At 36.3% G+C, this 25,271-nt stretch overlaps 1 protein-coding gene across 2 annotated transcripts in view; it reads right to left on the bottom strand.

The window, feature by feature from the left end:
- Positions 1-25,271, bottom strand: part of EXOC6 (exocyst complex component 6) — a 231,158-nt gene that overhangs the window by 21,636 nt on the left and 184,251 nt on the right. For both annotated transcript variants that reach the window (XM_044240115.1, XM_044240114.1), the window contains exon 20: positions 18,802-18,875. In XM_044240115.1, coding sequence (XP_044096050.1) covers positions 18,802-18,875 — 74 coding nt within the window. The remainder of the gene's footprint in view (positions 1-18,801; positions 18,876-25,271) is intronic.

Raw genomic sequence — 25,271 nt, 5'->3', positions numbered from 1 at the left:
CAAAAACCCACTAAATTTCTTTTAGTGTATGGTTTTAGAGATACAGGACATGGAATGAACCCCTCTGGAATGCTACCTGGGTGTTAGCAGGATTCGGTTCTCTCAGTCATCTAAATGTGAGGACGGGTGGCTCTATTGGTCCCCAAAGTTTCACTCCTCAAGCATGGAGTATGTACATGTACTTAGTTTTGGGGTATGTTTGTTTCCACTTTCCAACCAACTTATGAGTCTTCAAGGGCATAGATAATAGCTCCTACTTCTCCCTTACATTACTCAATAAAAGCTTGTTGAACTGAACTAAATGGTATTTCATAGACCACTCTGAGAAGCTGAAGTTTAAGGACTGTATCTTTTCTGCAACAAAAAGAAAACCAGAGAGATTAATGCATAAGAAAAAGCTTCTAATTTAAACCACTGCAAAAGCTTTGCATAAATATTGAGTTTGTGACCCTGTCACACAGAGATTACCTTCAAGGGACCCTGAGAGACTGACAGAGTCTACACAAAATTCACTAATCACCTACTGTTAATTTTTCCTTATCTCCATTTCAGCCATTAGTTGTATTGTATACAATTTTTCACTTGAACATCTCATTCCAGTGAAGTACAGGCTTTTCTATACTTTATAAAAGGGAAACTGAGCTCTAGAGAAATTAATGTGTCTTGTTCAAATTTATATGTAAAGTAGGATTAGGATCTAATTTCCTCAATTTATAAGTCAAGTGCTTAAAACAACCAGATTAGGATGGCTTCATTTATATAAGATTTCCTTTTATTTGTATGTATAATCAATCTACTTTCAAAAAGAGTTCTTGGCAAAGTTTTTTAGAACACTGTTTTAAGATTCACACTTGAGGCAGTGGGGTGCCTGGGTGGCTCAGTGAGTTAAAAAAAAAAAGCCTCTGCCTTTGGCTCAGGTCATAATCCCAGGGTCTTGGGATCAAGCCCTGCATCCAGCTTTCTGCTCAGCGGGGAGCCTGCTTCCCCCCTCTCTCTCTCTGTCTGCCTCTCTGCCTACTTGAGATCTCTGTCAAACATAATAAAATCTTTTTTAAAAAAAGATTCATACTTGATATGGCAAATATTAAAAAGGCAATCTAGGGAATTTTGTCTTATACAGCAAAAAAGATCATAATAGTGAATATGCTGGTTCTGGTTAGAATACTCATTAGTTGCTAAAGAGTACAATAACTATTGCTGTTTTTTTGACAAAGCAATTAAATATTTAAAGTTCTCATAATCTATCCTCCCAACGCAAAGAAATCTATAATTTAAAAAATTTTTCCATTCAAAAAAGGAAAACTATTATTAGGGAAAAACATTTCTTATACATGAATAATAGGGAGTTTGGCAAAAATGTGAAATTAATGTTGAGAAAAGAATAAAGTTCCCTGTTGAATACTGCCAATACTGAGTTTATATCTAATAATTAGTTTAATGGGTATATATTGATAAAGGCCAGCTAGCAATATCCTTCATTGCTGGTAGACTATACTAAAAGTTTTAGCCATCTCTTTCAGTGAAAAAATTAGAATACTGATGATTAAAAACATTTAAATTTGGGACTGCCTCTCTTTACATTATACACCAGCTTATAACCCCCAGTCCATGGAGAAAAAGATTTACTCCTTGTGTAACATACTGAAATTTACCTCATAACAAATCACAACATAATCATGTTTATATTATAAATAAAAAATTTCCATATTTGCCCAACTACACACTTAGATGAATAAATTTTTCTCATAAATCTGTTACTTTTGTTTATAGTCATATTACTATGTACTTCTCTTAAAAAAATTCTGACTGGTACAATTTTTTTGAGTGTTAAGTAATTCCACTTTTAAAGAACTACAGAAATACTTATACAAGTGCTCGATATATACGTATAAAGATACTAACTGCAGCATTGGGTAGAAAAACTGTAGAGTCCATAGATGTCCAACAAAAGGGGGTTTATTTAATAAATTATGGCGTATTTATACTAGAGAACATTATGAAGAAATGAAAAAGAATGAAAAATCTGTATTTATCAATACAAAATCATGTAGTATAAAATGTAGCTTATAGCATAAATGACCCTTATTCCCCAAAAGCAAAAAATTTTACACATGTGCACACAAGTAGGTGCCTTTGTGTGTGTTTAAATGTACATTTTAGGGGTGCCTGGGTGGCTCAGTGAGTTAAAGTCTCTGCCTTTGGCTCAGGTCATAATCCCAGAGTTCTGGGATCAAGCCCTACATCCAGCTTTCTGCTCAGCAGGGAGCCTGCTTCCTCCTCTCTCTGCCTCCCTCTCTGCCTGCTTGTGATCTCTGTCTGTCAAATAAATAAAATCTTAAAAAAAAAAAAAAATCTTCAGGTAACACAATGATGACTGAGAGAGTGAAGAAGACAAAAAAATGAGAGCTTTCTCTTTATACATATTTACATGTTCGACTTTTTGTTATAGACAGTGAACATGCAATATCATTTTCCTGATTTTGATAACTGCAGATAGCTATATAAAAGTCATTGTGTGTGGGGAAGCTGGGTAAAGTATACATGGGACCTCACAGAACTATATTTGTAACTTCCTGTGAGTCTGTAAATATTTTAAATAAAAAAAGCAGTGAGCATGTATTATTTTTTTAACTGTTACGGTGTTTGTCTGCTTTTTTGTTTTTCTGGTTTTCAAAAAATCATTTCAGAAGGTAATTTTCCAAACTACAAAACAGCTCTAACCTTTACTCTCAAAATAATCACAAAAATCTGTGAGTTAAAAAATTTATGTCAATAACTGGAAGTATGAGCATAAGTCACATATGTAATTAAGCACATCAACTGTAAATCTCCAGAATTATGACACTGGAACAAAAAGTACAAAAAGGCAAAAGTCATTTAGGATCAGACTAATCCTTCATAATCTAAGCTCTTGCAAAGGGCAGCATACTTTTCTAATATCTGGACCTTAAGGTAAAGTTTGTGAGATGTCTGGTCTTGTTATATTCAGCAGTAAACCCAAATACATCTTCCTTTAATTCTTTGGCACTTCAAATGAATTTAGGATTGTCTAAGGGAAAAAAGGCTTGCTGGAGGAGTTGTGTGAACAAGCTTGTTGTCCTGCTACTATATCTAGTCAAGCATTCGGATACTACAACTTTGGCAAATCCCATTAATACTTTAAGAAGTCAAAGACTTTAAAACTTCTAAAGAAAGTTCCTGTGAAGTAGTCACAGGGGCAAGTTTAAGCAAGCAGAGTGTGTATACAATAGAGTAACAAATATAATACAAACAAAAGAAGATTTGTTTAATTATAGTGGAAATAATTGTTATTTAAAAATGCCTCCTTCCTCATCATAAAAGAACAAACTGGACTAGTGGCAAAAGAATTGTATGTTATGATGCCTTAAGATTAGAAACAGAAGACAGAAATTTCAAAGTAAAGTCTTGGCAGACGCCCAGTCTCCACAGAAGGAATTATGGCCAAACAATTCCTTCGTAACTTACAAGTCTTGTTCATGTCCCTTTAGGTAGACTCCAAAGTTGTTCATTTTGAGTCAAACACAAGTGTATATATTTGTCAGGGTTCGTCTTTCTGTGGTGAAGTATTATCTGCACCTCTTTCCTAAACTTTATAACCAATTTGGGTGTATAGTAGAGAGGGATGATCAGACTATGTGCAAAAGGGTGAAAGTAAGTAAGTGAAGGGAATAATGAGAACAAAGATGTGGGTATTCAGAGTATTTCCCTTACCAAACAATTCTGTTACAGAACTATGCTCCTTTTAGCTCACCATGATGTAGATCTGCCACACCAGCATCACCATTGCCTTGATGAAGTGTGCTAAGTATAAAGTGTGCTAAAGTATAAAGGTAACTGCTGACTTAATCAATTAATGACATCTGTGCAATGCAAGCTTCACATAACTCAACAATTTTAGCAATGAAGATTAAGCACCCCATGAAAAACATCTCTCAGAAATAAACTGTACAGGGGCGCCTGGGTGGCTCAGTGGGTTGAGGCCTCTGCCTTCGGCTCGGGTCATGGTCCCGGGGTCCTGGGATGGAGCCCTGCATCGGGTTCCCTGCTTGGCAGGGAACCTGCTTCCTCCTCTCTCTCTGCCTGCCTCTCTGCCTACTTGTGATCTCTGCCTTTCAAATAAAATCTTAAAAACAACAACAACAAAATTTAAAAATAAAGAAATAAACTGTACAATATTTTCCATCACAAATTTCATTAAGCCATTAAAATATACAGTGAAACAGTTCAGGAAAATATATAGTGAAACAGTTCCCAAAGTCATGCAAGAGTTATGAAGAGAAGTAGGACTCCATTCTATTTCCTACAAAAGAGTGTCCTCGTCAACATACCATTTGGATACTTCATGGCTTTCTTTTTACACTCCTTAATTTCTATCCTTTAGGCACGGGATATTTCTGTATCTGCTAGTCTTCAACTTTATCGTCTTTGATCCCTCAAATTGTCTAGTTCTTATTTTATTGTCTACTGCTCAATTCTGTTTCCTCAGGGGCTGGCTATAGTAGGCACTTAGTAAACATTTTTTGAATAAAATGAATGAGTTAAAGAAGAAATAAATGAAAAATCCATACATATATAGTGCTTGTTACAGAACTATAGTTCTAGCATTCCATTAACAAACGTTCAACTTATTTCACACTGTCTTCTTCCAAAGTTAACTTATAAGAATACTTGCAAGATATACACAACTTAATAACTGAGAAAACTCAGGGCCAAGAGAGAGTGAAGGTAGACGATGAAGTTAGGACACAAAATGCACATGATAGTATGCTACACAACTGAGTTTTCTAGCGGCAAAAATGAAGAAAATGTATTTAGTTAGATAACTCATAGTACTCCAGTTATTAGAATACTAGTTACTCTGGATGAATTCAGCTATTTCCAACACTGTAAACAGAAACTTCTGAGTCCACGTGAAGAAGGCACTGTGAAATACTGTGAACTACATCATCAGTAATTAACTGCAATCAATCATAGGTAGACTAGATTACCAAAATTATCATCTGTTCATCCTGATTTTGATTTTGTCCTTTTCAGTCTGTTTTCCTCAGAGCAGCCAGGATAATCTTTTTTTGTTTGTTTGTTTTGTTTTTTGAGAGAGCTAGTGAGCAAGTGGGGTAAGGACAAAGGAATTCCAGCTGACTCTGCGCTGATCATGGAGCTCAGTGTGGGCTCAATCTCACAATGTATGAGATCATCACCTGAGATGAAACCAAGAGTTGAAGCTCAACCGAATGAGCCACCCAGGTGCCTCCAGAATAATATTTTAAAAATGTAAATCAGAGTATTATACTAACCTGCTTAAAACCCTTGAATGTTTCTCATCATACTTAACAACCTGAACTACTTAACAAGGCCCTCGAGGCCTTACAGGATCTGGCTCTGATAATCTTCCCAATTTCATTTGAACCTCTCTTTCCCTTGCTCACTACTTTAAAGCCGTACTATTATCCTCTCTTTCTTGACAGCACTTGCTCTTCCTTCTGCTGCCAGGAATGCTACTTCCCCATATCTCCCAGCTTCATTCACATATCTACTCAAATGTCACCTCCTTAAATGTTTTCCCTGACACCTTACTCCCAGTCATCATAACATTAACCTGTTTTGTTTTTCTCACAAGATCTAAATCTATTTGAAATCCTATCTAAAACTAGAAATCATCACTGCTTGTTGTGGATTTTGTGTCAGCAAAGTGAGATTGTGAGAGCAAGGATCTTTCCTATCTTGTTCACCACTGTATCTTCAGCATTTAAAACAGTCCCCAGAGCAGATGCTCAAGTATTTGTTCAGTAAATGAAGAAACATCTGAAAATAGAACAGCTCATGGAGATCTGGCTTAATCTGGACAACTTTCAGTTTCCCCAGAGCAGTGGTCACTGAATAACTGTTGTTAGGTCACATAAAATGCCTTTGAAAATCTGAAAACACTGGACCCTCTTCTCAGTAAAATACACAAACAAAATTTTGCACGAACCTCCTAAAATCAATCCATGGCCCCCAGATTAGAATCCCTGATCCACAGGCATATAAGGACCTGTATGCAATGCAATCTACATTTAACCAATTCCTGCCAATGAAGTTAAAGGCTGAGAATAAAAAGAAAATCAATACAAAGCTACAAGTCATTCCTAACAGATTTCTTTACAAAGTAAGAGAATATAAGAAAGGTCAAATGAAGAATAGCCATGGTCAATGGCTGCTTAGTCTTCTCATGTAGCATACTGTATAGAGAAGCCTAGATTTGCAATTCGCCACACACACACACACACACACACACACACAAAAAGGCAAAAAAAAGGCATATGTGTTGATGACATATATAGTAAGATAACAGACTTGTGAAGGGGAACGTTTATGGTTGCCTCTTTAAAAAACATCATAGACTATACTGTTACCCCAACTAAATGAGATCATACTGGATCAGAATATAGGTAGAAAAGTCAAGTTCTAGGAATCGACAAAGTTGAAGAAGAAAAAGAACGAGGCACCTGGGGTGCCTGGCTGGCTTAGTCAGTAGAGCATGTGATTCTTGATCTCAGGGTCATGAGTTCGAGCTCCACAATGGTCATGGAGCCTACTTAAAAAAAAAAAACAACCTAGCTAAACTAAAAAGAAATGATTTAATATTCAGAATGGTCCATGAACTCTTCTGGAGGAAGAGAAACCTCTGTGGGTACCATTAATAAAAAGATGCGTTTGTAGGGTTACAAAAGGACTTCTAAAAATGTATTCTTTATTATTATTTTATTTTATTTTTTTAGAAAGAAGGCATCATTTAAAATGATTTATTTATTCATTTTAGAAAGAGAGAGCATGCATAAGAAGGGGCAGGGACAGAGGGAGAAGAAGAATCCTAAAGCTGACTTCCTGCTGAGCGTGGAGCCTGACACAGGGCTTGATCCCAGGACCCTAAGATCATGACCAGAGCTAAAATCAAGAGTCAGCTGCTTAACCAACTGAGCTACCCAGGATCCCCAAAAACATATTCTTTAAATTATGTCAGATCAAAGAAGCAATAGAAGGTAAAGAATATTTTTAGTCGTAAAACCCCTCCCTTGCCTGCCAGGGAGGGCTTCGTGTCAGACAAAAAAGATCGGCTGAACAAAGTGGATTTTGTCCCCTACCCTTTCTCTTTTCGTAACTATAGGTGCTTACAGCTAAGTTAATGTGTAAAATAAACCATCTGGGAAAAAATTTCTTTAGGTTCTAAAGGATTTAGAACTTTTTTCATCATATTTTTAGTATCACTAAATAGTAACAGTATTTTCTTTGTGGCATTTTGGCTTTGTTTTAATGTTCTTATTATGGCAATTGTTAGATTTTTTTTTTTTTAAAGATTTTATTTATTTGACAGAGATCACAAGTAGGCAGATAGGCAGGCAGAGAGAGAGGAAGGGAAGCAGGCTCCCTGCTGAGCAGAGAGCTCAGATGTGGGGCTCAATCCCAGGACCTGAGCTGAAGACAGAGGTTTTAACCCACTGAGCCACCCAGGCGCCCCTAGATTTTCTATCTTAAGGAAAGGTGCAATTAACCTGAAAAAAAGTCACTTCAATTATATTTCCTTTTTACTACTAAGAGACATTCTTTACAACAAAATATAGAGTTTGATCATTTTATCAAAATATCACTTTATCGAGACTATGGACTCTGAAAAACAATCTGAGGGGTTTGAAGTGGCGGAGGGGTGGGAGGTTGGGATACCAGGTGGTGGGTATTATAGAGGGCACAGCTTGCATGGAGCACTGGGTGTGGTGAAAAAATAATGAATACGGTTTTTCTGAAAATAAATAAATTGGAAAAAAAATATCACTTTATCAAAAGATATCTCCAAATTTTTCTCATCTCACTTATAGTGTATTAAAGAAAAAAAAAGCAGCAAATGTATCTTTTATTTTCATCCAAGTATGTATACTGTGGCTCAGTAACAATAGTCTTGATGATTCATTACGGAATCTGACAACTGTTAGAATTTGAACTCCACATGAGCTGGTATTTAATTTCCACTTAAATCTTTTCATTCTTCACAAGCCATCTTGTGTTACTGCTTCATGCTTCTTAAAAACAAGTTATTCTCTATGACTGACTGACTGGTTTGCTACATCTAAGCAGCATTAATCCTCTGGTAATTATCATCCTTCATAAAATCCTTCAAATTTTTTTTTAAAAGTTGCAACAAATTGTTGTTGAAAACTTACTACTTTCCATTTTTGAATCATTTACATTTTAATATGTAAATGTTATCTATCTACTGAAAGACTTCTCTATTTTTTACCACAGCCCTGTTTTAACCAGATAGTTCTAGGAATCTATAGATTAAAGTAATCCAACAGTGGTCCAGGTAATTTAGTGTTAAACTGTGGCCGGTAGAACATTGTTTTGCAAGACAGTAAGGGATTTTCATTTCTGAAAATTCTTCAGTACTCAAACAGGTTTGGGGGAGGAAGGGAATACACCTTTACTCTAAGACTTCTCAAAGCCTTTAATGTGCTAATGAAATTTTGAATTTATAGGAGAGGGACAAAATATGTAGGATTTCCTCAATTTATTTGACTATCATCTACTTTCTTCATGACTCACAGTTCCAAACAATATTTATTTAAAGCTCCTTTATTTAATTGTTTTATATTTGGTCATTGCCAATCACTTAATTAAGTGTATATTGCCTTTGTCTAAATTCCTGCAATTAGCCTGTCCAGAATTTTTTTTTTTAAGATTTTATTTATTTACTTGACAGACAGAGATCACAAGTAGGCAGAGAGGCAGAGAGAGAGGAGGAAGCAGGCTCCCTGCTGTGCAGAGAGCCGGATGTGGGGCTCGATCCCAGGACCCTGGGATCATGACCTGAGCCAAAAGCAGAGGCTTAACCCACTGAGCCACCCAGGCGCCCCTGTCCAGAATATTTCTTTACCCGTAAAAGAATAAACAGTTGGTTTTGGAGCAATAACAATATTTCTTAGAAATAACCTATATTACTCTTTGAGATTCCTAATGATGGCTGAGATAAATCAAGAAATGTTTGTTATGGGGCGCCTGGGTGGCTCAGTGGCTTAAGCCGCTGCCTTCGGCTCAGGTCATGATCTCAGGGTCCTGGGATCGAGTCCTGCATCGGGCTCTCTGCTCAGCAGGGGGCCTGCTTCCCTTCCTCTCTCTCTGCCTGCCTCTCTGCCTACTTGTGATCTCTCTCTGTCAAATAACTAAATAAAATCTTTAAAAAAAAAAAAAAGAGGGCGCCTGGGTGGCTCAGTGGGTTAAGCCGCTGCCTTCGGCTCAGGTCATGATCTCAGGGTCCTGGGATCGAGGCCCGCATCGGGCTCTCTGCTCAGCAGGGAGCCTGCTTCCTCCTCTCTCTCTGCCTGCCTCTCTGTCTGCTTGTGATCTCGCTCTGTCAAATAAATAAATAAAATCTTTTAAAAAAAAAAAAAAAAGAAATGTTTGTTATATTTTCACTTGAGAAAGCACAGATGTGTCATGCATTTTTTTTTTTAAAAGATTTTATTTATTTATTTGTCAGAGAGAGAGGGAGAGCGAGCACAGGCAGACAGAGAGGCAGGCAGAGGCAGAGGGAGAAGCAGGCTCCCTGCCGAGCAAGGAGCCCGATGTGGGACTCGATCCCAGGACGCTGGGATCATGACCTGAGCCAAAGGCAGCTGCTTAACCAACTGAGCCTGTGTCATGCATATTTATAAATACTCATGGGTCATGATCTCAGGGTCCTGGGATCGAGTCCCGCATCGGGCTCTCTGCTCAGCAGGGAGCCTGCTTCCCTCTCTCTCTCTCTGCCTGCCTCTCCATCTACTTGTGATTTCTCTCTGTCAAATAAATAAATAAAATCTTAAAAAAAAATTGAAATAGAAAAATAAAATGTATTGCTTTTAAATGTATTGTTTATATAGAATGTGAATTTACATAGACTATCTCAATTCCTAAGAAAGGTGTTTCTGTACTCCAAAAAAAATGCCTTTGAGTATAGCTAAAAGAATTTGTATTCACTTATTCAACACTTCTTAATTGTTCACTGTATACTAAGAATAGCAGAAAGCTATGGCAAATACCATAGTACAGGAGTGAACAAAAAGGGCATGATTCTTGTCCTCATGGGCTCATAATTCAGCTTTTTTCTCTTATATTGCCCATATTGTTATGAATACTTATTCTAGAATTGTTTTGTTTTTAAAAATACCTTTGATGTGGTTAAAACTAAACTTCAAACTTACAACTAATTTGCTAATGAGGAATGTTATGAACCATGAAATATAAGCATACAGCTAACTGGAAGGCAACAGAAACCACTTTACTTGTATATTAGAAGCACGTATCATTTATGTCTCACAGTACTGTGTTTTACAATTACATTACCTTTAAATTAAAATGCAATTTCAAAAACTGGTGCTGGGTCAATCAGAAAACCATATGGAACAAAATGAATTTTGAACCTTCACTCCACACCATGCACAAAAACCAATTCCAGATGGACTCTAAATATGAATGTTAAAACAATAAAACTTTTAGAAGAAAACATAGAAAAATATCTTTATAATTTCAGGAACAGGCAAAGACTTCTTAAACAGGACATTAACAAGAACTAACCATAAAGGGATAAGGCGGATTTCATTAGAAGCATGAGCTTCTGTTTATCAAATGACACAACTAAGAGTAAACAGACAAGCCACAGAGAGGAGAAGATATTTGCAATACATATATTTGACAGAGGATTCACATTCAGAGCATACAAAGAACCTCTACAAATCAGTAAGAAGTAGGCAATAGAAAAAAATGGTAAAAAACATCAACAACAACAACAAAAACCTCCCACAAAAACCCTGCACAGTTTATTCACAAAAGAGGATATTCAAATGGACAATAACATATGAAATGGGATACAATTTTTTAAAAATTTTATTTATTTATTTGACAGACAGAGATCACAATTAGGTAGAAAGGCAGGCATAGAGAGAGAGGGGGAAGCAGCCTCCCCGCCGAGCAAAGAGCCTGATGCGAGGCTCGATCCCAGGACCCTCGGACCATGACCCGAGCTGAAGGCAGAGGCCTAACCAACTGAGCCACCCAGGCGCCCCAGGGATTCAATTTGTAAGTCAAATAAAAAAGTGCAGATTAAAACCACAATATAAAACTATTGTATACCCACTGGAAGGGCTAAAAAGGAAGAGACAGATAATACTAAGAGATGACAAGGATGTAGAGCAACAAGAATTCTTCTACATGGCTGGCTTAAGTATAAACTTGTGGAAAACTGCTTCACAGTATCTATTATAACTGATCATATGCATACCCCCTGACTTAGCAATTCCACTCCTAGGTAGACACCTAAATAGAAGTGTGTGCATATGTTCACCAAAAGACATGCAAACAAATGTTCATGTTAGCACAATTTGTAACAGTAAAATTGGAATCAACTCATATGTCTTATCAATAGAATGTATAAAATATGGTATATTTGTATAATGCAGACTATACAGCAAAGGGAATGAAGGAACCACAACTATGTGTAACAACATGGATAAATTTCACAAACATATTGAGCTAAAGAAGGTAGAACCTTCTTCATAAAAATTAATACGACATGGGGTGCCTGAATGGCTCAGTCATTAAGCATCTGCCTTCGGCTCAGGTGATGATCCCAGCATCCTGGGATCGAGCCCCCCATCGGGCTCCTTGATCAGCAGGAACCCTGCTTCTGCCTCTACCACTCCCCCTTCTTGTGTTCCCTCTCTCGCTGTTCCTCTCTGTCAAATAAATAAGTAAAATCTTTAAAAAAAAATTAATACCACATGATTTCATGTATACAAAGTTTAAAATCTGGCTGAATTTATCTGTGGTATTAGAGGTTATGACAGTGGTTATCTTTTGAGAGGGAGAAGGGTAATGGCTGAAAGAACAGTAAGGGGTAGGATCTCTTTTGAGGTACTTACTGGTCAAGTTTTCTTTCTTGATTTGGGTATTACAGAGATGAATTCATGCTATGAAAACCAGCAACCGTACAGCTAAGAATTGACTGAATGTATGTTATACTTCAACAAAGCACCTATTTGAAAAGTGCTATAAGATGCAAATATATTTTGCACAATTCAAATTCTCTACACATAGTTCAGAGAAATGATCATTCCTCTTTCCCCTAGTTTGTCCAAAATCAAATACTTGAAAACAAGATCTGGGGCACCTGGCTGGCTCAGTTGGTAGAACATGTGACTCTTGATCTCAAAGTCATGAGTTTAAGCCCCACATGGGCATAATGCCTACTTAAAAAAAAAAAAAGAAAGGAAGGAAGGAAAGGAAGAAAGGATGGAAGAAAGAAGGAAAGAAAGAATAAGACCTAATCCTAGATGAGGAAAGGAATATTACAAGGTCATTTTCATGGCACAGGATTGTAACAGGAAGAAAAAAAATAGTATACCTGACTCAAATCTAGGCTAATAGGAACCACATATTTCATTTTCCTCTAAGGCTTCAGACTATATATTTCCAGGGTTTGTTTCTTTCTTTCTTTCTTTTTTTTTTTTTTAAGATTTATTTATTTGACAGAGAGAGATCACAAGCAGGCAGAGGCAGGCAGAGAGAGTGGGGCAAGCAGTCTCCCTGTTGAGCAGAAAGCCCGATGTGGGGCTCAATCCCAGGACCCTGAGCCACCCAGGCGTCCCTATTCCCAGGTTTTTAAAAGGCTCTTCTCCTATGACAAGGTATCTGATCCATCACTAGAATTGGAATTCTGTGCTCTGTAATTGTGTCTAAATCACCATGTAATACTCAAGGTACAGTCTTAACAGCCCCAAAACAAAGTGTCTAACCTAAATATCACCCTTACACAAATGCAGTCTAAGAATTCCCAGCAAATTGTTGATTTGGAGGTTAACTAAAACTACCAGATCTTTTTCATATTGTAAGTCAGATTTCCTACATCTTGTATTTTTTTAAATTAAATTAAAAAATATTAAATACAGGGGGTGCCTGCATGGCTCAGTTGGAAGAGCATGTAACTCCTGAGTCTGAGCCCCATGTTGGGTGTAGAAATTACTCACAAAAAAAGGTTAAAAAAATTAAATATAACATTTAATATTTTCCTTGCTAAACCTAACTTTGTTGGCTTTCACTTATCACTAACAGCATGTTGATTCTATAGGCAATTCTCTTAGCTTTGTCATCTATACATATAATTCACATTTCTTCTAGGTATTTATTATCCAAGTCATTATTTTCAAAGTATGCTGATTCCAGACTATATAAGATAGACATCTAGAAGGTGATGCCAGAGTCTTGAAGCATTTCCCAAAGTATGTTTCATGTAATACATCCCAGAATGAGTGAGGGATCATCACATCTGTGATGAGTTTGGGAAATGCTAGATCACCAAAGAATTTCTCAGTCCTTGCAATTCTAATGCACATGGTTTAAGTCTCTAAGAGGGAATTAGAGTATAAAGTGTTTCCCAAACCTGTCTGACTTAGAAAAAACTTTAAAGAAATCTTTTCTCATCTTGAGAAATGACTGTTCCTGGAAAGACACTTTGAAAAATACTGCTCTGGGGTGATAATGATACAACAGCCAACTTCTGTGGGCAAATGGTTTTTTATTCTCTTTTTTAAAAGTAGGCTCCTTGCCCAATGTGGGACTTGAACTCATGACTCTGATATCAAGACTTACATGCTCTACCAACTCAGCCAGCCAGGTGCCCCAAGAGACTGTTTTATTAGCCTCAAATCCATCTAACTGCATTATGATCCAATCTACCTAAACTTCTTCATATTGCCAAAAGATTATCAAGATATTGTCAAATGTAGCAACAATACATCTTACCAGTCTAACTTACCACAAAGTGAAACAGAATGAGGTAAAGAGGCTTTAGTATTAGGATTAGTAAGCTATGGATGTTCAACCTACTGTGAGAATTATGTTCAGTAAGAAGCTATAAAGGTAAGATATATTTTTTGAGGTTTCCCATAAAATTGGCTTTATCGTAAAAATTTTGGTGATTAAAACTAATCTTCAGTTATACAAAAACTAAAATTTGGTTATATGGGACATCTCATTTTCTAGTGCTATTTAGTGAAATATTTCTGTGTATTAAGAATGAGTTATATGGGTGCCTGGGTGGCTCAGGTGGTTAAGCATCTGTCTTCAGCTCAGGTCATGATCCAGGGGTCCTGGGATTAAGTCCCATATCAGGCTCCCTGCTCAGCGGGGAGCCTGCTTCTCCCTCTCCCTCCCCCGACCTGTGTTCTAATAAATAAGCAAAATCTTAAAAAAAAAAAAAAAAAAGAAAAAGAAAAAAGAATGAGTTATAGGGGCACCAGGCTGGCATGTGACTCTTGATCTTGGGGTCATGAGTTCAAGCCCCATGTTGGGTGTAAGCTTACTTTAAAAAAATGAGTTATAAAAAATTATCACTCAATTCTGTATAATGTATAAAGAGTATTAAAATAAAAATAGTTTGAAATATTTATGGTTTTCATAACTTGTCAAAAGAATTTTACATATTCATCTGAAATCCATTTGAAAGATTACATTTAACAAAATAGTCTTTGTAAAAGAAAATAGACACATATAAGTATAACATGGTCCTTCTTTCAGGGAATTAATTTCAGAACTAGGGGTAAGAGGGTGATAGGGTATACTTACAAAAAAAGTTTACACATACAAATCATATTAAAATAGCACACTTAAAATTGAGACAGTATATTCATATGAGGCAGTACCAGCACCACTAGTCCTCTGCATTGTCTATGGGGTAGTAAACCTTACAATGTTGTTGAGATAACTGGCTTCCATTAGCAAGCATGTGATTGGCAGGATGATAAAGTCTTTTTCACTCACAGGTCAGCTATTTCCTTTTCTTTAAAAGAGGGCAATTCTGATGATGATCCATCTTTTAGCTACAGTCTCTCATTGAATCCCAATTCTCTTGCCTTCAGCTTTGATATGGTTCTAACTTTCCTCTTGTATCAGCTCATACTTGTCATCAACTCCTCTATTCAGAACAGCAAATATCAGGAGTTTGACCTCAGGGCAAAGTCCGGGTGGGCAGGTAAAATTTGACCACTGGACCTACTTCCTAATCTTTCATACCCAGCAATTCATGAAGCAGTATCAAATTCAAACTAAAAAACAGAAGCATGACCCCTTATAAGTACTATGAAAAGGGCTCTTTTGCCTTTCTAAGTATACTTGAAAAGAACTGTCAGCCACCCTATTAAGACAGAAATGGATCACAGACCAGAAAAAAAAGAGGGAAAAGTGCAGAAACCCAACTGAAATGTAAATAAAAGTGTTAGCACTCTCTTTATGTTTGGTGATACAGTACTTGATATAAAAATATTAAAATAATATTCTATGAAAGGTCTTTATGAAGTCAGGAACATTAAAACACTACTGAAACTTGAAAGGCATCTTTAAATAACACTGACATCTGATACAAAAAACTTCTATCACCACATATGAGACTTTAAAGACTAATTTTATTTTCAGTCAATTCCCATACTTGGCATTTCACCACTTAACTGTTTATAAATTAATTTGAGAAACAAATGTATGTGAAAATAATTATCTTTGTCAAGTTATTAAATCCAAGCCTCTAAAATCATAAAATTCAAGTATGTCTCAGTGGTCCAGCAGCTAAAGACAAGAATTAGTTGCATCTTCTTGTTTCAGAATGCCAAGTGTACAAAAATAGAGTCTGATTAAATTTTAACAATATTTAGGAAAAATTATTTTAAGCCTCTCTTTCAAACTAGAATAATTAATATATTAAAAATTAGCTCATTAATATTTATCCATTAGTAACTTGTACTGAATACTAAATATCATACTTTAAAACTGTGTTTTTTATTAAATAGGTATTTCTACATAAATCTTTAACAGTTTTACATGTGTCAGAATAGATTTCAGAATTCTAAATGTTTCTAACAGATTTTTTTGTATTCACTTAAAAGTTTCTTTAAAAAATTATGCCGATGAGGAAAAGCCAACCAAGACTCAATGCCTGTAAGAGCACATACTGAAAAGTAAATTCAACCAAAAAGACTTGAGATATTTACTAATATTTGTTGGTGTGCCTTAATAACAGTTCCTAGTGAGGAAATAAATGCTTTACATATGCTTGTAAAGAGGCATTTTTTGGTGTCAAATGAGGATTGTCTTTGAAGGAAGAAAGTACTTGGGATCAGTTTTAATCTGCATTGAACCAAAAACGAACAAATCAAAGAACAGAACCTTTACCCACGGTTTCAAATGTGGTCCTATTCACAATCCTACAATGTGATCACAAACTATTTAATACCATATAAATTCACATAATTTATATAAAACATAATAAATTTCAAGTTTTCTGTGAAGAGATTATTTATATATAATAGAATACGAATAAGAAAATGAACAGAATACGAAAAGAAAAGGAATATGAAAAAAATATGGGGGAGATGGAAAAAGGGTAGGAAGTTTTTCAAAGACTAGTAAAATGATAAAAAAAGATTTAAAAATTATCCTAATATCCTATTATGTATAATAGGAGATACCCTCAAATTACATACACTTTGGTTTAGAGAACATACCCATGCTCTTGTAACAGGGAAACCTACCCCAGTCAGTGGCTATAACCCAACTGAGAAATGAACATACAACTAAACTTATTTCCAGTCTGCTAAAGAACTCCATTTGCTGTATTAGATAATCTTTTTCAGGGCAGTAAGATTGCAACAGAGAGAAATCCTAAAGCAAATAGATCTACCTTCTATAGAAAGAATATCTTTGGGTAAACTGGAATAAAAGTTCAGAGTCCACCTTCTTAATTTTTATTATCTTCTCCAACTTAGTAATGGTAATCATTCTCAGATCTAGGTCATCCATAACATTGTTTCTGGTTTGGCATAATACATGAGCACTGATTTCAAACAGAAATAAATATTAATATATCTTATATGTTCAGTGCTTTACAAATAAAAAACTGGGAAGTAGGACTACTTTTTTTGTTTCCTTCTAAACCTGATTTGAAGATATACCATTTATATCCACATGACTCACTGTCCTGTAAGTATTCCTGCAGAGTTCATGGGGGTTTTGTATCTTTAGAAGAGTTTTAAGCTCCCCAAGAACAAAACTCTCTTTTACATTACTTTTGTGTCTATTTCAACTATATCAGCCCTCTCTAAATAATCAGTACATAGTAGTTCATACATATTTATAGAACACTGGTTTGGAATTAAAGCAAAAACAGCTGTATTCTCAAACACTTACTAAAATCAGAACTCCTTCATTACTCAAACTGGGCCTGCCACAAACATCACTGTGGTGGTCTATTTATTTACATCAATGGTGAAGCCCAATCTTCAGTCATCTCTATCCCCAAACGGGATGGGACCATTAATAGATTGATATCACAATGGCTTTGCTGTTGCTGTTGTTGTTTTAAGATTTTATTTTTAAGTAATCTCTACACACCCAACGTGGGGCTTGAACTCACAACCTGGAAATCAAGAGTCAAATGTTCCACAGAATGAATCATCCAGGTACTCCCACATTGGCTTTCTTCTAATTCCATTTCCATTTGGTTCTTCTTGCCAAGGGCAGCAGCCACCTTGTTGTCAAGTCTAAACCCCTGAGCCCTCTATCTTGGATCTTCCCCTCCTCCATACCCTTGTGCCTCCCAGCTCTACTAAGCTCCTTAATCCTAGAATTAAGAAAGAAAAAGGAGGAGGAAGAAAGAGGCAGAATATGAATAAGAAAAAACCATGGGGGAGATGGAAAAAGGGTAGGAAGTTTTTCAAAGACTAGTAAAATGATAAAAAAAGATTTAAAAATTATCCTATTTGTTACTCTACTTAGAGTTACATGACCAGAAAAGAATTATGTAAATTTATAATTACCTTTCTAAAAGTAGTTTTGGGGGCACTTGGGTGATTCATTCGGTTTAGCATCTGCCTTTGGCTCAGGTCATGATCCCAGGATCCTGAGATGGAGCCTTGCATCGAGCTCCCTAAGCTCAGCGGAGAGCATGCTTCTCCCTCTCCCACTCCCCCTGCTTCTGTTCCCTCCCTCACTGTCTCTCTCTTTCAAATAAATAAATAAAATCTTTAAAAAGTAATAATTTTTTTAAAAAAGTAATTTTGTCCTTTTTTGTGGAGGCATTCAGAAAATTTTTAAAGATTTTATGTATTTATTTGACATAGAGAGAGAGAGTACACAAGCACACAAGCAGGGAGAATGGCAGACAGAGGGAGAGGGAGAAGCAAGCTCCCTTCTGAGCAAGGAGCCCAATGTGGGGCTCAATCCCAGGACCCTGGGCTCATGACCTGATCTGAAGGCAGACCTCCACCCAACTGAGCCACCGAAGAGCCCCCAGAAAATTTACTGAAAAAAAGCATTCTTTACCACAGTTTTAAGCAAGAGGTTACTTTCTAGGTTATAATAATTTATATTTAACTTGGGTCCTGACACTATTTATACCACCAATTTTCATAATAGGACCATGAAATCATTAAGAAATAACTCAAACTTCAAGTGTTATTAAACCAAAGTATGAAGTTATTTAGGCATGAGCTTAGCAGGTAATGAATAAGTTAAATATTCACCAATAAAACTGTTCCATGAGGTTGAAACACCAAATAGATATACCAGTTCAGAGAGAAGGGCCAAACATATAGTTATAAAAGAAGCACTTCCACAAAGAAAGATTGTTTCAAGGCAAACAAGCATTCCCGTAGCATTAAAAAAAAAAAAAAAAAAAAAAAGTCAACGGTAGAAAGCAAAAAAAATGAGATCTACATTATTATATCTTACTTGTCTGAGGTCAATGAATGCTAGCTGCAGGGTATCCCCCTGGAATCCAGGCACAGGCTCAGAGCTGGCAAACACTATTTAAAAAAAAAAAAAACAACACCACAAGAATAAAAACAAGATTGCAAAATATACAAGGATTTAACCACTAAATTAATTTCTACTTATTACAAATGTATTGTAATATTTACATGTAACCATTTCAAATGAAGACTATTTATGACCTTCAATTTTCACTACTGAGAATGTTCTCCACACCCATTACCACAAGTATTTTAATAATTTTAAACTTCTAATCTACCATTTAATCACTGTAATCCTTAATTACAATAAATTTAGAATGGTTATCCCACATAAAGTTCAAGAGTAGTAATATACTTCAATCAGGAAAAGTTTTCTGACTCTATTTAGCCTTAGGTGAATGATTATAGAAGCATTTTGAAACTGTACCAATTCCATGGCTGTCAACATATTTCAAAATTTCTCCTGTTACAGAACATGCTTATAAAAATCCTACCTCTAGCTAAAAGCAATAATGGCCAGACACATAAAAAGTCAGTTTTACATGCAGACAACGGGTAAAGTGTTCTAAGTAGCAATGTGAGGATGGTGCAGGAATGTCTGTTCATGTCTTCTACGAATTTTTTTTTTCCCCATAAAGGAATCTCACCTCTTTAAAAACTAAAGAAATATTTAAGACAAGGTTGAAAAATATTTCAAAAGATCCTTTCCTTTACTTTTTTTAAAGATTATTTATTTTAGAGAGAGGGGAAGGGGCAGAGGAAGAGGGAGAGAGAAACTCTAAGCAGACTCCATGCTAAGCACAAAGCTGGACTCGGGGATGGATCTCACAACCGGGAGCTCACAACCTGAGTGGAAAGGAAGAGTCAGAGGCTTAACCAACTGTGCCACACCAGGTGCCCCTCAAAAGACTTTTTCCTATGATTTTCTTGTACTTAAAAATTTATAATACTAGTAACATAGCTTGTTTAGTTAAGTTGAGGGATGATTCCAATAGGAATTATTTTGAAGACAAAAGACTTTTGAGTCATAAAAAGGACCTATCACTCTATACGAGAACACCTCGTATAGCTCTCATATAGAGCATTCTATGTTTTCCCTCAAAACATTACAGATTTTCCATTTATAAATTTATCTAAGCCAGTATTTTATAAACATTTTTAAAAAGATTTTATTTATTTATTTGACAGAGAGAAATCACAAGTAGACGGAGAGGCAGGCAGAGAGAGTGAGGGAAGCAGGCTCCCTGCTGAGCAGAGAGCCCAATGCGGGACTCGATCCCAGGACCCTGAGATCATGACCTGAGCCGAAGGCAGTGGCTCAACCCACTGAGCCACCCAGGTGCCCTAAGCCAGTATTTTAAAAGCCATTTAAATTTGCACCCTATATATACAGCTCTCAGAATAACAAAAATAACTCTTAGTTTAGTGCATTATGTGTGAAATATTGACTAGAATTCTCAGAATAATATATTTAATTTTAAATACATGAAAGTCTAGCATAGCTTAATTTAGCTGGCATTTTTAGGAAATGAAGATGTCAAAAGTTTTTGTTATTGTTTTAAAGTTTTATTTATTTATTTGACAGAGAGAGATCACAAGTAAGCAGAGAGAGAGAGAAAGAGAGAGAGAGAGGAGGAAGCAGGCTCCCTGCTGAGCAGAGAGCCTGATGCAGGACTCCATCCCCAGGACCCTGAGATCATGACCTGAGCTGAAGGAAGAGGCTTAACCCACTGAGCCACCCAGGCACCCAAAGTTTTTCTTGTTTTAATATAATGTTAATTTTTTAAACTTAAGCATTTTTTATGGAATTTTAAACTGTGACATAATACTTCCTTTTCTAAAAACTTTTTTTGAGTATTCTAAATATTATTTAAATGTTTCTTAATTCTCTGGATTACTGTTAAGAATGCTTTTAATTCCACACAATAAATTCTGAGGACTGCCATGTTATTAACGTCCCCCTTTAAATAGAATGCTATGCTGTTTGAGTTCTTATGTCTAGCTCTTATAATTTTTCTACTTTCTCTCTTGCAGTTTTAACATAAATTCTTACTCTCTGCTCTCATTCATCTTATTAATATGTTGCCTTTAATAGTTTTTTTTAATAGTCTTTTTAAAAATTATTTATTTATTTATTTGACAGAGAGAGACACGGTGAGAGAGGGAATACAAGCCAGGGGAGAAGCAGGTTTCCTGCTGAGCAGGGAACCCAATGCGGGGCTCAATCCCAGGACCCAGCATCATGCTGCGAGCTGAAGGTAGACTCTTAACAACTGAGCCACCCAGGTGCCCCTGCCTTTAATAGTCCTGAGCTGGTCAGTCAGCTAATTGACTATTAGAATTGTGTCTAAAATAAGAGCAAATACAGCCTGAGCAAGGGACTCTCCCACAAATAAGGTGAATGGATTCTATATATGCTTTTGAGTATATGTGCTTTTCAAGTTGGAATAACCTTTCTATTAGTCAGAGGTACACCGTTTTTTCCCCTTTACTTCTTGATTCTCTGCTATGTACTACGTACATAGTTATGGTCATGAGATACATGACCACATGCACTTTTCTCAGGCCCTCTCTTCCAGAAAACTAAGTTTATTGAGCAAATCTAGCCTGCTTTTCATTAGTTAGTATAATTCACTCACATCATTATCTTTTCATACAATGAAAAGTGGCATGCTTTCATACTGTGGTGACCTCATCATGTCCCATGGTTAGGGTTAGAGTGACCCCCTAACCATGTCCCAAATAACTGAGTTGTCTTTCTCTAGTACCAACAGGTCTTAATTAAAAAATAATAAGCAAAACTACAATTACCTATTAAAAGTAAAGGTATTTTTTAATTTAAAAAGTAGTTTTCTTAACATTACCCAGCATGTTGGCTTTCTTGGCCCCAGTCTCAGGCTATTGTTCCCAAGCAACAGTTAACTATGAATCCCTAGTGGTCTCTAATCAAGACTGTAAATATTGGCTCAGCTTCTACCACCTCAACATATACATATACATACACAGAAAATAAATACTTCCAGGGTGCCTGGGTGGCTCAGTGGGTTGGGCCTCTGCCTTCAGCCCAGGTCATGATCTCAGGGTCCTGGGACTGAGCCCCGCATCGGACTCTCTACTCAGTGGGGAGCCTGCTTCCCTCTCTCTCTCTGCCTGCCTCTCTGCCTACTTGTGATCTCTGTGTGTCAAATAAATAAATACATAAATAAAATCTTAAAAAAAAAGAAAAGAAATACTTCCTCTAACACAGGGAGACTTACTTTATATATCAGGCATAAAAAATAAGTTCAATTTTTATTACATTTAGAATCATTATCTATTTTATCTCCCAGAATTTTTCTGAACTGAAAATAATCTGTTGTTTTCTTTTCTCTCAGCTCCTGTTTAAGGCACTATAGTTTAAGCTCCATTACTTGGCATTAAGCCAGAGTTTAGTGTCAAAATTATAATAGTCCCACAAATTTACATACCACTTTATAGTTTACAAAGCAGTTTCTCACACACCACCTACTTTGATCATCACAATAACTTATTTTAGTAACAGGACATGCAGACAATGGAGCATAAAATCTTAGCAGCTGAAAGAGACACTCCTTTTGAAAAACCTCCACCAGACCCCTGAAAGCTTGGCATGAAAATCCCTTAGTCCTTCATTTTACAAATTAGGAAAATTAAAAGTAACATGACTTGCCCAAGATCATATAGCTAATTCAGGTCTCCTAGCATTCAATCCATTGATCCAGAATCTGCATTAGTATTTACCTTTCACCTTTTATCCTATCTCTCACAAGAAAATAACCAATATGGAAGTGCAACTCTCTCGTTCATAGCACTTGGGGCTTTTTCTCAAATATTTCTTAGGGATAAGAGACAATTCACCAATCTGAAAATCATCTGCCACAGAGGGCATTTCTAATTATATGGTATTCAATTTCTTCAATGGCTTCATTTTTTTTTTCCTTTATGTCTTTAAACCTAAAATTCGGCCAATCCTGTTGTTTCTATCTTCTGAAATATCTTCAGCCTGAATCTGTCTCTACCTTGGTTCAAGCTACTCTCATTTCTTGTTTGGATGCTAACACACACTCCTATCTGGTCTCCCTGCTACCTTTCCATCCACTACTCCTAGGGTGATTTATCTAAGGTATCACTGTAATTTGTGCCACATCATAGTTCAACGTCTTTCACTGGTTCCCCATCATCTTCATGATAAAGCAAGACAAATAAGGTCCCTCTCTTAGGGGACCTTATCTATCTCTCTAGTCTCATCTCTTACCCCTTCCCTAGAGGCACCTTAAACTCTTTCCACACCAAACTACCTGCACTTCCTTGCATACACCACAGTCTCTTTGCACAGTATCTGTGATCCTTCTGCCTGGGGCAGCCTTTCTCCTCTTCTTCTCTATCAGATAACTCTTACTCATCCTTCCATTCAATCATCACCTTCATAGGAAGATTTCCATTATATTGCATGCTGGGTTAGTCTTCCTCTGTGTTCTCACTACAATTTCCTGTGCACAGGCTAACTACATCACCCATTTTGCTATCTTATAATTGTTTACCTGTCTGAGTCTTCCCACCTGACCATGAACTCCCTGAGGGTAGAGAATATATTTCCATTTCTACATCCCTATAACCTAGCACAATGCCTGACATATAATGAGTAGTCAACAAAAGCTTCTTAAATGAAGGAAATAAACAAATGAACAGATAAATTCTAAAGGAATGCTATCGAGTCCTGGTAATTGATATATAATATATTTTGCTGATTAGATCATGAATGGAGCTGTCCAAAAGAACTTAATGTAATAATGGAAATGTTCTCTATCTGCACTGAATTTTTAAGTTAAATTTAATAGCCACATATGGCTAATGCACTGTAAAGCTGTAACATTCTGTGTATATATATTGCATTTATTTCAAAATATTTGAGGATGGCTGAGAATATCCCTAATGTTTTTATCAATTAAAACGAAATTGTGAGTTCTTCCACTAAACAAGAAGCTGTGAGAAGTAGAGATCACGTCTTTTTATCTTTATATAATCCATGTCTGGTGTATAGGAAATATTCAGTAAATGTGTTGAACGAATGAATAGTAATATATATAACTCATTTCTATTAATATTATCTAATGGTCCCAATAATTCTGGAGCTAGATTTCAACCTCTGAAGTTTTAAATAACTGAATACTAATGTTTGGGATCCCTGTAAGTATGCCCTCAGAGTCTCTCTTGGCTCTTCCAGATCCTTATTTTATATATGATTTGTCATAGTCAGGAGTTTCTATGTTCTTTTCCCTTAGGTCATCTTTTTCTTTTTTAAGATTTTATTTATTTATTGGAGACAGCAAGAGAGCGTATGAGCAGTGAAGGGTGGGCAGAGGGAGAGGGAGAAGCAGATTCTCTGCTGAGTGGGGAGCCTGACTCTGGGCTTTCTCCCAGCACCCTGAGATTATGACCTAAGCTGAAGGCAGACACTTAACTGACTGAGTCACCCAGGCACCCCTCTTAGGTCATCTTTTTATTATTTTTATTTAATAATGCCTACTTTCCTGTTAGGATATCTGTGTCTGTGTCATTTAGCCATGCCATGAAGGATATGAAGGATGTTTTTATTTTTTATTTTTTTTTAAAGATTTTATTTATTTATTTGACAGAGAGAGATCACAAGTAGGCAGAGAGGCAGGCAGAGAGAGAGAGGAGGAAGCAGGCTCCCTGCTGAGCAGAGAGCCCGATGTGGGACTCGATCCCAGGACCCTGAGATCATGACCTGAGCCGAAGGCAGCGGCTTAACCCACTGAGCCACCCAGGTGCCCACTGAAGGATATTTTTAAAAAACATATATTGATCTTGGTCTTCCCATAAGATATTTAAAAATAATTTCCAGGAGGAAAAAGTAGTTTCTAGGCTTTCTAAATTTTCTTTAAAAAAATATTTTATTTTTAAATAATCTCTACACCCACCATGGGGCTCAACCTTACAACCCAGAGTTCAAGAGTTGCATACTCTACTGACTGAGCCAGCCAGGTGCTGCTGAAGTTAGTTGTTGTTGTTTTTTAAATAAAGTTATTCTAAATCTTTGGGGTTTTTTTTTTTTTTCTCTTAATGATCCATTTTTTTCTTAACCATTTCTTTTTTGAAAACAATATGACTTCATGACATACTTATTTCCTCGTATTTTCCGCTAGAATATGGAACTTTATAATAATCAATAACCCAAAGTTTAAAAATATCCTTAAAGAAAGGCTAGAAATGGAGATCTGATCTTACTGAGAAGGTCATTTATAACAACAGAATAAAACTTTGCTGTATCAGCCTAACTGGGAAGGAGACAAGTCTGAATTAATTTAGAAGAAACTGAAAGTGAAAAATAATACATGCTATGTAAATTGTGATTATAATGACAAAAATGTCTTCCAAATTGGCCATCTCTGAAATTTTAAGAGAATAAAG

The sequence above is a fragment of the Neovison vison genome, chromosome 2, assembly GCF_020171115.1.
Source record: "Neovison vison isolate M4711 chromosome 2, ASM_NN_V1, whole genome shotgun sequence".
Classification (NCBI taxonomy): Eukaryota; Metazoa; Chordata; class Mammalia; order Carnivora; family Mustelidae; genus Neogale; species Neogale vison.
Note: the sequence above shows the minus strand (reverse complement) of the source record. Positions and strands in the feature narration are given on the sequence as shown.